Source organism: Lycium barbarum, chromosome 7 (assembly GCF_019175385.1).
Source record: "Lycium barbarum isolate Lr01 chromosome 7, ASM1917538v2, whole genome shotgun sequence".
In the NCBI taxonomy this organism is placed as follows: Eukaryota; Viridiplantae; Streptophyta; class Magnoliopsida; order Solanales; family Solanaceae; genus Lycium; species Lycium barbarum.
In genome coordinates this window covers 6,456,809-6,469,668 of record NC_083343.1, presented here as the reverse complement: position 1 = coordinate 6,469,668, position 12,860 = coordinate 6,456,809, and the positions used below count along the sequence as shown (strand labels likewise).

General features: G+C 31.5%; 1 protein-coding gene across 1 annotated transcript; it reads left to right on the top strand.

Annotated features, from left to right (window-relative positions):
* The first annotated feature begins 603 nt into the window (after window positions 1-603).
* On the top strand, window positions 604-9,602 carry LOC132603022 (uncharacterized). The gene is made up of 5 exons (XM_060315873.1): window positions 604-1,180; window positions 3,670-3,706; window positions 3,825-4,061; window positions 4,156-4,203; window positions 8,971-9,602. The coding sequence occupies exons 1-5, from the start codon at window positions 876-878 to the stop codon at window positions 9,235-9,237; spliced, it is 894 nt and encodes a 297-aa protein (XP_060171856.1). The 5' UTR covers window positions 604-875; the 3' UTR covers window positions 9,238-9,602.
* Window positions 9,603-12,860: the final 3,258 nt, after the last annotated feature.

Below are 12,860 nucleotides of genomic sequence, written 5' to 3'. Positions count from 1 at the left end.
GTAACATATCTTATTTTCAAGATTTTAAATACCACATTTTAATAAGGCTTATCTATACATACCTTTAAATGACCTGATGATTTAAAAGACTATTTACAAAAATATATAAAACTTAAACTCAAAAAACATGACACATAAATTAAGATGAAAAAACGCTCACTTCATATCATGTGACACAGTTCAATTTCGAGAGTCAAACTTTTTTATTTTGACCGTGAATTCAGACATACAATCTTTCAGTTTTTTTTTTTAATAAATAATTTATATATTTAAAAATTATATAAAAAGTACTATAAATCATAATAATTAACAATTTTTTTTAAAACTTTTGAAAGGCATATGAATAAATCGTGTCAAAAAATGTTCATGTTTGACGGTTAAAATCCAAACTATATCATATAAATTAGACAGAGGGTGAGTGTAATAAATAAAAATTGTACAACCAACAATTTTTTTTTATTAATAATTAAAAAATAAATAATGGGTATTTACAGATCATCTAAAGAACCAACATGCACCAATTCTTTTGCTTCTTTTAATTCTTCTTTTCTGGAAGCTGCTTTGTTTCCCGCTTGCATCGGATCTTTCTCTCTCCCATCATCAACAAACCACTCAACATATATATATTAGATATATAAAAAAATAAAAATAAAATTAAAAAAAACCCAAAACAGAAAACAATAATTATATATAAACCAAAAAACAAAAATAAACCAGTAAACAAGAACTTTCTCCCCCATATTTTCATCAACAATCAAGAAAGCAACAAAACAAGAAAATAAAAACCATAGTACAATTTTTTCTTGCATAAAATTCTTGATGCTTTCCTTATATAGTTTGTTGATAGATAAATTTTGTTTATTGGTTTTGTTATAATGGGAAATGTAACAGCAGGTGTAGCTGCAAAATTTGCATTTTTTCCACCAGAACCAGCAACATATGAAGTATTTAAAGATGAAGAAGAAAATGGAAGAGTTTGTTTTAGTGGAATAACAGCTGATAAAAATGTGAATGTTCATTTATTAGATACAAAAGGTGGTAATAAAATTGTTGCAACATTTTGGAAACATCCAAATGGAAGATTTACACTTCTTTATTCTCATGGAAATGCTGCTGATTTGGGACAAATGATTGATCTTTTTATTGAACTTAGAGCTCATCTTCGTGTTAATATTATGTGGTATGTTTTTTTTTTCTTCCTTTCCTTTTTATTGATAATAATATGATAATTTTTCTTTTTTGTTTTAAGGTGTGGGGTGTTTTGAATAATTGAATTCATAAGTTTTGCTTGTTTTGTTGTATATTGTCTGTGCCTAATATTATGTGGTATGTTCCTTTTTATTGATAATATTCTTCTTTCTCTTTTTTTTTTCTTTCCTTTTTTGTTTTGGGGTGTGGGGTGTTTTTCTTCTCTGGTTAATTTTGAGGTTGTTTTTAGAATAATTGATATCATGGGTTTTGCTTGTTTTTGATAGTATTGTAATATTGTTGAAGGTTGTTTCAAAGTTTTGATCTTTATTTTGCTTTTTTTATATATTGATTTGGCCTAATATGTTCTTGTTGACCTGTTTGTTGAGCTTAGAGCTCAACTCTGTGTTAATATTATGTGGTATGTTTTGTTCCTTCTTATTGATAATATGATAATTCTTCTTGTTTTCTTTCTTGTTTTGGGGTTGTGGGGTGTTTTTAGGATAATTGAATTCATAAGTTTTGCTTGTTTTTGATAGTATTGTTAAGCATTGTTCCAAAGTTTTGATCTTTTTCCTTTGTTTTTTTGCATATATGTTGTTGACCTGATTGTGTTGATAAGGGGGCTGTTTAGAATAATTGAATTCACAAGTTTTGCTTGGTTTTGATAGTATTGTTAATGGTTGTTCTAAAGTTTTGATCTTTGTTTTGTTTTGGTATGTGGGGTGTTTTTTTTTTTTTCCTGGTTTGAGGGTGTTTTTAGAATAATTGATTTAACGGGGTTTGCTTGTTTTTGATAGTATTGTTAATGGTTGTTCTAAAGTTTTGATCTTTATTTTGCATTTTTTTTATATTGATTTTGCCTAATATGTTCTTGTTGACCTGTTTGTTGAGCTTAGTACTCAACACTGTGTTAATATTATGTGGTATGTTTTGTTCCTTTTTTATTGATAATATGATAGTTCTTTTTTTTTTTTTCCTTCTTGTTGGGGGTTGTGGGGTGTTTTTTTCTGGTTTGGAGACTGTTTTGAATAATTGATTTCATGTTTTTTTGCTTGTTTTTGATAGTATTGTTAATTGTTGTTTCAAAGTTTTGATCTTTACTTTGTTTTCGTATGTGGGGTGTTTTTTTTCTTTTTCTTTCTTTCTTCTGGTTTGAGGGTGTTTTTAGAATAATTGATTTAATGGGGTTTGCTTGTTTTGGTATTTTTGTTAATGGTTGTTTCAAAGTTTTGATCTTTACTTTGTTTTGGGGTGTGGGGTGTTTTTTTTAATTTCTGGTTTGAGGGTGTTTTTAGGATAATTGATTTCAAGGGGGTTGCTTGTTTTGGTATTTTTGTTAATGGTTGTTCCAAAGTTTTGATCTTTACTTTGTTTTAGGGTGTGGGGTGTTTTTAGAATAATTGATTTCATGGGTTTTACTTGTTTTTGATAATATTGTTAATTGTTGTTTCAAAGTCAGGGTAAGATTGCGTGCAACAGACCTTGTGATCCGGCCCTTCTCCGGACGCCGTGCATAGTGGGAGCTTAGTGCACTGGGCTACCTTTTTTGTTGTTTCAAAGTTTTCATCTTTACTTTGTTGTTGTTGTATATTGCCTGCCTAATATTATGTGGTATGTTCCCTTTTGGGTGTGTGTTGTGTTTGCTTCTTTTTTTTTTTTTTTTCCTGGTTTGGGGAGTGTTTTTAGAATAATTATCTCATGGGTTTTGCTTGTTTTTAATAGCATAGTTAAAGGTTGTTCCAAAGTTTTAATCTTTACTTTGTTTTGTTGCATATTGCTTCTGCCTAATGTGTTCTTGTTGACCGTTACATATTGCTTCTGCCTAATGTGTTCTTGTTGAGCTTAGAGCTTACCTCTGTGTTAATATTATCTGGTATGTTCCTATTATTGATAATATGATCGTTCTTCTCCTTTTTTCTTTGACTTTTCTTTTCGGGTGTGGGGTGTTCTCTTTCTTTCTTCTTCTTTTTTTCTGGTTAATTTGAGGATGTTTTTAGAATAATTGATTTCTTGGGTTTTGCTTGTTTCTGATAGTAATGTTAATGGTTGTTTCAAAGTTTTGATCTTTACTTTGTTTTTGTTGTAAATTGCTTCTGCCTAATATGTTCTTGTTCTAATTCTGTGTATGATTGGTATTCTGTGTGATTAAGATTTTTCCTTAAATCAAGATGGGAAAGGTGGATTTGGTTTTGTTTTCAATTGGTCTGTTGGTCTAAATTCATTTTTTCGAGCAAAAACTCATATCTGATTTTGATGCGATTTTTTTCCTTTTTATTTCTCCATGATTTTGGTGGTTTAATTGCATGTGTGGGCAGAGTCCTACTTCCAACTTGTTAATCTGTCTTTCCTAAACTTGCATGGATTTTGTAGTCGCGTTAGCTGTATCATCGTGCAATTGAATTCTTGAAAGTTCTGTTGTTTTGTTATAATCTCCTTTTCCTTTGGCACTGATGGCATGTTTGCAATACTGAATTGCAGCTACGACTACTCGGGATACGGTGGATCATCGGGTAAGGTAAGGAAATTAAATGCTAATTTCCATTTCTAAATTCTGTTTCTGACAAATATTGCCTTCTGAGTTTTGGTCAACTTCTTCCAATCTTCAAATATTGATGTGTGTTTACTTCTATCAGCCATCTGAGTTAAACACGTACTACGACATAGAAGCTGTCTACAATTGTTTGAAGAGCGAATACAGCATTAAGCAAGAGGATATCATTCTGTATGGACAATCTGTTGGCAGTGGGCCGACACTACACTTGGCATCTCGCTTACAGAGGTTAAGAGCCATAGTTCTTCATAGTGCCATACTTTCAGGAATACGAGTTCTATATCCTGTCAAGATGACATTCTGGTTTGACATTTTCAAAGTAAGTGTTTTGCTTCTTTTTTTTTTTCCGTCTATTTCTTCTTCTTGATTTATCGTGACAAAGCTTCATTCTGATAAATCTCTTTCATTTGCAGAATATAGACAAAATACAAAAAGTCAGCTGCCCGGTTTTAGTGATCCATGTAAGAAACATCTATTTTGTTAGTTCGTATTTCACATACAATAATTTCTGCTTTGTTCTATTTAGTTGATCTATTATTCACAAGAAAGTATGCTTCTGTATGTTCTTCCTTCAAATTTTCTTCATTAGATGCTAAACACATTCCAAGAGAATGGTATTATAGAGGATTTGGAAAACGTAACGCATAAAGCCATAATAAGTTGATGAAATGGAGGAGTGCTACATGATTGTCATGTGATAGGAGGATACATAACAAAATAAAAGGCAAGTTCTGTAAAACGATATAACAAACTTTCTTATATTAGAGTAAATGTTGAGCCTCTAAGATCCACAAGATAAGTGTTGCTGAAATCTGGATATCAAGATGGATGTATGATCATACAAGATTAGAGTAGATTAGAAATAATCACATCCAACAGAAGGTGCAAGTAGCATGGATAGAGGATAAAATGAGATAAAGTTATTTGATATGGTTTAGTCATGTCTTACGTAGACATCCAAATGCACCCTCCGATAGATGTAAAAACATGATGATTTATGGTATTCAAATAGGGCGAGTATAGCTAAAATTGCATGGAAGGAAATGGTATCAAAGGACCTACAATCTTTCGAAATACACACAAATCTAGCAAAAAAGACAAAATGAAAGCAAAAGATCCATATAGGCAACATTGACTAGTTGGCGTTAAGCCTAAGTCAGGATACTTTGCTTTCATTTGGCTCAACATTGTAGGAGTCATTTTAGTCTAGAGATTTGTGTGTCAGTAGAAAATGTAAAGGAAAATCTATCGTTAGTGAACTCCACATTATTGAATATTGGAATAAACGGGTCCAGATACAGTGAAATGGATAATGAGAATCCATTGCCGACTCCAACTAACTTGGGATTGAGGCGTAGTCGTTGTAAACATAGCACTTCTAGTTTTCCAAAGTGATGCCAAAATCTTGTACAAAAACCTGTTGAACCACCTCAGAGGCAGATCTAGCATGTAACATACAGGTTCACGTGAACCCAGTAGCTTTTATCCAAACCATGTATCCGTATTAAGAAATCCACTAAATATTGATTGTGAACCAATACTTGCGTTGTTGCTTTCTCTTTTGGTTACATCCTAGTAAATCTTATCAAGATAAATCTCGTAAAGAAATGATTTTGGTTCTACTGGGCTCATATTACTAATCGGACTAAAGTTAGTAAAAAAAGAAAAACGATTTTCTGGTGACCCAGTACTTTTCCTTGGTTGAGCTTATTCATTATTGTATTGATCTTTAGAATCAAGTTCTTGTGAAATAGTAGACATGGGTGAAACCAAGATAAAACCTCAAGGTGCATCCAAGTACTTGTGTAGAATTTATGTCACTCAACAACTGAAATGGATAGGAGATATAAGTGCTGAACATGTCAAAGATGCTTTTAATAACCCCTTCTGTCAACATCCAATGGTGGACCATTTCAAACTTACCTTCCCTCTATGATTAGCGATCTCGCTATCGACAAGAATGATTAGTCTCCTTGAAAGATCAAACTTGTTCTTGACAGACCCTTAGACTATGAGTATTGCATCTGATTCACTTCAAAACCAACTTCTTTTGTTCATTACTGGTCCTTTCTTTCAAGCAATCCTATTTGAGGTAAGGATTGCATACTCGGATAATTATTTGGAATGAAGTATGTCGTCTTCAATATCTCTTAACTTAAAATGAATTACATGCTTTTCATTATACACCGTATATCACATGTTCAATTCAATGACAAAACATTCCTCAAAAAAGTATTATCATTTAATGATTAGGAATAAGTGATCCCTGTATTACAATCCTCTGCATTATAATCCAGGCATTAACGTTGTCTACGAACCACACGAATGTTGTAGTACTTATTGAGCATCCAAAACCTTGCTTAGCCATTATTAATTTTCATTTAGGGCCTGTTTGGAAAGCCACCCAGGTAATTGGAATTGGGTGTAATTGGGTGTAATTACACAGTTTGGCCTGTTTGTTTGACCAGGTAATTACACAGTTAGGTGGGAATTGAGTTAATTGAGAGGGTGTAATTACACTCTCCAATTCTCAAGGGGGGGCTGAGAATTGGGTGTAATTACACCCTGTAATTACAGAGTTACTTTTTAGTCTATTTCTTTTAAATTTTATTTTAATTTCTTTTTTTTTTCTATTATTTAATTTCTTTTTTATTTAATTTTAATTTCTTTTCTTTTCTAATATATTTTTATTTCTATTATTTAATTTCTTTTTTATTTTTACTTTTTAATTATTTGTATTTTAAAAATATTTTTTTCTTTTTATAGAATTTATATTTCATTTCCTTTCTTCTCATTCCCAACCTTTACTTCTTGTGGTTCTAATTGCTTATATTTTTTTAGTTTTTGTTTTATTCATTAACCGTGTTAATATTCTAATTTTTTAAACTACATCTCTTAATATTAGAAAGAATGAGTCATTAACAAATTTGGCATATAATAAGTCACGTTATTAAAGTAGAATTTCGTTGTGAATGAGGTTATAGACTTATATTTTCCCTTTCTTTTGAATTATAGGAGTATTTACTTATGTTACGTTGAAACTTACTTATGTAAGTTGCAATTTGACATAAGAGTATTATGTTAAAAAAAATTCTTTTGGATTTTGAATTTAGGTTTTATTTTCAATTTTAACAATATTTGCTTTAGTACTATTGGCTTGTTATTTTCACATTGTATGTTGTTTATTTTTCACTTACAGTTGATAGAATTATTGTCCAACATTTGAATAGTGTTATGGTATTATATTTATAAATATATTTTTTTTTGTCAAACATCCAATCCCATGATGTTCTCACAAAAAGCTATGCTTTTAAGTTTTATAATCAATTAAAATTAAAATATATTAATTTTGAAATTATATATCAATTATTTTTTACAATATTAGTTACAAATATATGATTATTAATTAACATATTTTCAATAAACAATGTATTAGTAAATAACTAATTTAATATCATTTATAAAGGCACATATTTTTTAAATATTAATTTTAAATTTTATATAATTAAATTTTATTTCTAAATTAAACTAACTGTGTAATTATACTTGTGCAACCAAACAGCACGCTTGTAATTACACTGTAATTACATTATGACAAACAGGTCGTAGTAATTACAATGTTGTGTAATTACTAGGCTGTGTAATTACTAGGGTAGTAATTACACCAATTCCAATTACCAGGTGGCTTTCCAAACAGGCTCTTAATGTTTTTCATGCTGTATATTTTGTACTATGTATTCTGTCCCTCACCACATCTCCTCACAGTTTGTGGAATCACTTTTAGTTAAAATCCATAACACACTTGCAGAGTGGGTTGTAGATGATGGTGTCTGCCAGCTAGGACTTGTTACTGGGGCCTGCCATGTAGAACAAACAGTGAGGATCTTGCTTAGTTCAACTTGAGCATGTTGATAGGCCTTTAGGAAGAAACAGGAGGCCTAAGGAGAATTTGGAGATGCAAATTTTCCAAAATTGTACTATCCTATACGAGTTAACTTTCTCTTTCTTTCTGCCCCTAATGCAATAATTAAAATATATCACTTTGACACAAGGAATCACGTTTTGATATTGATTTGCTGAGATATAACCTCCTGCAGGTTTGCTGGTTCTTCTATTATTTTTTTCCTTCTAGCCCTTAAAATGGTGCCTGTGTACCTGATTATCCTGGTAACCTTTTTGAAAGGGTTACGGAAAAGGTTCACCTGTACAAGTGAAATCAGAATTTCTTGTTTAATAAACACTGATACGCCTTACAGATCAATAGATCCTTATCTACTATCGCGACTTATTGTGCAATACCACTAGGCATTGCTGTGTAGTGAAGTTGGTTATGATGCTTATATGCTCAAAAGGTCATTAATATCACGCTCTGGAGTGTCATTATATTTCTCAATTTACGTGGCGAATAAAACCTTTTTGGTCCTTCTAGAATGTGAAATTCTAAACTTTTATGTGGTAGTCAGTACTCTAAATGAATTCTTTAGTACTAGTTACTATCATTGGCTCAATTGAAATGATATTTGTGAAATGAACTTGGTCATTAGAACTTATGACATTCATTAATTTTCAACTTCCCATATTATTAATCCTAGAGTATCAGTTATAAATTTAATTACTCTGGATCCTTGATGATGAAAACACGTATAACTGGAGGAGTTTCCATGGGAAAATGGCGTGTTCACGTGTTTATTCTGGACTTTTTTGTTATCTTGATAAAGAGCAGAAAGTGAGAAGTTCATTGTATAATTAGTACAGTGCTACCCCTCCGGGCCTTTGGGTCTAGTGGTAAAGCGCAACAAGTGATGTGTGGGTTAGGCGCACCTCACTAGTTTCAACTCTACCATAGACGAAAGCCTAGTGTGTAAGTGGAGAAGGTAGAGGGGAGGGCCCATTGTTTCAAACCATGCACCACTTGCTCTCTAGAATTTCTCAGTTATCCGAAAAAATGTAAAAACGATTAGTGCACTGCTTGAGGATGGCTTTCTTTCTTTATTTTTACCGTCTCCCTCTTGCAATGATAAACTTCTATCCTTAGATGCTGAAGTTTTTCTATATATCATGTCGTATACATGGTTATGATACGAGATTAACTCATTTCCTGCATTAAAGCTCCTATTCATTTACAATATGATTGTACATCGCCTAACTTTTTTCCGCTTAACCTAGCTGTAGAAGTTCCACTAAGGGATTAACTCGTTTCCTGCACTAAAGTTCCTATTCATTTGCAGGGTACAGCAGATGAAGTTGTTGATTTTTCACATGGCAAGCGTTTATGGGAACTTGCCAAAGAGAAATATGATCCGTTATGGGTCGAAGGTGGAGGACATTGTAATATAGAGACATTTCCCGAGTACATTAAGCACATGCGCAAATTTGTTAATGCCATGGAGAAACACTCGTTTTCTAAACGAAACAAGGGACGGCTTTCTCAAGCCCCGAGTATAGCCGAATCCAAACACAACAGATGCTTAAGATTTGGAAAGAGACAAAAATGATTTGCTCTAGTTTGTTAAGTAATGGAACCAGATGGAATCAGAAAAAAGGTTCCCATTTGTTGCAGCAACATAACTGATTCAAGAACTGGCTGTTCTAACACCGATGTTACCAACTCAAGATTGATGTGCTGAGCTCGTTTTCCTATGTGGTAAATAACGAGGTGACACGGGTAAGATTTATACCAGTTCATTACAGATCGCTGCTCCCGCGTGATTAGTTTATGTTGTCTGTTAATGTAATAGTGTATTATCCGGGAAAAGATTATGGTTAGAACTTTGATTCAACTCTGTGTACACTAGGATTCTCAGTGTTTTATGTAGAGATCACCTTTCTTGGCAATAGAGATGCAAATTTATTTGCTGTATCATCTACTACTATATTATTGCCTGAATCCTTTCTCTCATACGCTGTATCGTTATCTTTTTGTTGAAAAAATTAACCTAAATACCCGTCCACCCAACCTTTAAACTAAAAATAGCCCGCAGATGTGCAGTATATGTGTAATCCATGTATAGTATATGTATAACTGTGTATATCCTTCTTGTTTTTAGTACAGGCCGCAGATTCATTGTACATATGAATATTCTCGTTGAAATTACACCACCTAAAACTATTTTTTTATTGCTATCTTTGAAATTCAGTGTTAGTACATGCATCTATTTGTCTGAAACTGAACCTCAGTTTATGTATATGATAGAATACTGTTAATTTTACCATTAACAGCCAAGATTACAAGCAACTGCTCCATGTGAATTACTTTAATGCTTCCATAAAAAAATCCAGAAGTTCCAAATACTTCAAGATTTAAGTTATATACATTAGTACTGTAATAATTTTTTACAATATCAGTGTAGTTTAACTTGTTATAATCTGTTATAACAGGCGTACTTACTATGAAAAGTTACATGCTGTAAGTTAAGTTAACCTCATGGTGAAAAAATAATAATATATACTTTAATGATTATCGCACATAACTGTGACCCTCGTGGAGGGCATGTCGACGAGGGGGGTTCATATAGAAGGATTGACAGATGAAAAAAAAAAAAAAGAGGGCGGGGTTTTGGGGGGGGGGGGGTGTTGGGGGATGTATTGTAGGCGGATCCCACATTGAAATGGGAGAGAAAGGTGGAGAGTTTTATAAGGCATATCACGTGTTTTTGGGCTGGATGATAGCATAGCACGAGTAACAAATTTGCGAGACTTGTTTGACCAAAGTGGATATAGATGCCACGGGCTCAAGTTATGATACAAAACTATAGAAAGTTTACTGGGAGAGCTTAAATGAACAAATCTAAATACTTATATAAAAAAGTTGTATGCTCCTGATTGAGTGGGATTTGTTTGCTTCCCTCTTGCTCATGATAGGTTATTTTATTTATGTCCCATTGTCCATAGCTAAAAATAACCAAGTAATAACACTAGTTCTGTCTTATGACATCTGTAATACTCTTTTTAATTTTCTTATTTTTTTAGCTTTTTAATTTTACTTTTTTTCTTTAATTGTTATAAATATTTTGTGTAGGACATCTGTTAGACTTTTCATGCCCCTTTTTATTTACTTTCTTGGTTCTTATACTGAAAGAATATATTATGGCCAGAATATATTCTTTTGGTGTCTGCAAATCTTACAACATATCAATATTGTCTGCTAGTGGTATGTAAGGTTGTGAACTTTTTTTTAAGTGCTAATATTAAAGAACACTTTAACTTTGTTTAAATGACTGATGATAGTATTTCTGTGAATATATTTACCATTTCATTCTCGAAGACGTATAATTCCTTTGTAATATTGAAATCTCACTAAAGTCATATATAGGTTTGTATAGTCATTTGTCGTTAACGTTGCATTTGTATCAATTTTCTTCCCTTTGTTTATTTTATGACTTTATGTTCTAATCAATGACGGATTTTACACAAGCAATTCGTTCATAAGATAACTCACGTGCTATCATAAATTAAATTATATGTAGTCATCACATAATGAATTTTTACGCTATTTGTATGTATAATTTAAATTCTTATTTTATTGCAGGAGTTCTATGTACAAAGTAAATTTTCATTTTTATCGGTTGACGCTTTTGTGTTTTAGATGATTAACGTATACTTTGGACGACAATTTTTAATTAGAAAGATATCTTTGGAGGATCAAGATGAATATAATATGATAAAAACGATACCAATGTCATGTAGTTGATACTTAGAAGCATACAATTATTATCTATAATTAATTAACAGCTAATGTCAAATCGAAGAAAGACAACTTTCATCGAAGAATATCACATGGACAGCCATTCAAATTGCTATGTCATGTAGTTGATATTTAGAAGCATACAATTATTATCTATAATTAATTAGCAGCTAATGTCAAATCGAAGAAAGACAACTTTCATCGAAGAATATCACATGAACAGCCATTCAAATTGCTACGTTTGATTCACTAAACTATTTTTAATACCAAGTTCAAGAAAAGATAAAATACCATTCTTTCGGGCAATATATTTATAAGACTCCCGACATTTTTTTATAATAAAAATGTAAACTTATTCAAGCTATCTTGCATGGAATATTCTAAGGAATATGATTTATTGACACTTATGCAAATCTCTCCACAACTTTGGTGAGTTCATTTCATTTCATCCCTTATAAGACACTTCCATTTGCACCATATTCTTTTTTCCTTGTTGCAATTTGATCCCTATATTATTTATTTCTTTGCAAAACTAAAAAAGAATTTACTTTATGACATAAAAATATGTTCTTTAAGAAAAAAAATAATAGGGTTATAGCATCTTATGGTCTGATCTAATGGTCAATGAAGCTAGAACGGATCAAGGGGAGATTAGGATTCAAACCCTAGTAGAGGTGAAAAAGCTAGCTGATTTATTGCCATTTGACTAAGCTTTAATAGATAGAGGTAACTTGTACTTGTGTTGATTTGAAGTAGTAGATACCTGATAAATTAGTCAAGGTGCATCCGATTTGTCTCCTATTTTCTATTTTATGTAACAATGTTTCACTCTACATAAAAAATATAAGATGTTTATTTAACTTGTCTTATTATATAATGATAGTATAAAAATTGTTATAAGAAATGATTAATTCAATAGAGAAAACAACATATCTAGGTCTAAAATATAATGATTAAATGAATTTGAATTCTTTAAAGTGTGAAAATTGTACACAATAATGTTATTGATGGGACAATGTCTCTAATGTCTCTAACATTTTGAAATGTCTCAAAATGGAGAAGAATTTCTATTCTTGGACTCATTGTGCGCACAAAACCAAAGTGTTGAGCGGAAATTTGGAAATCAAATTACTACTCCTCAGTCCAATTTATTGATACACTTTTCTTTTTAGTCCATTAAAAAAAAATGATACATTTCCTTATTTGAAAATAATTTAACTTTAAACTTTACTCCATCCATTCCATATTAAGTGGTGTTTTTAACTTATGCACACCCTTTAACAAATTGCTCGCTCCTAGAAAATTATGAGTGTTTTTACTAAGATACTCCTAATTATAATGCCTAGAAAAAGAAAAGCTACTTAATGATTCTTGATTATAAATAAGGGTAAGTTTGGAAGAACAAGATCAATTTCTTCTTGAAATCTTAAAACA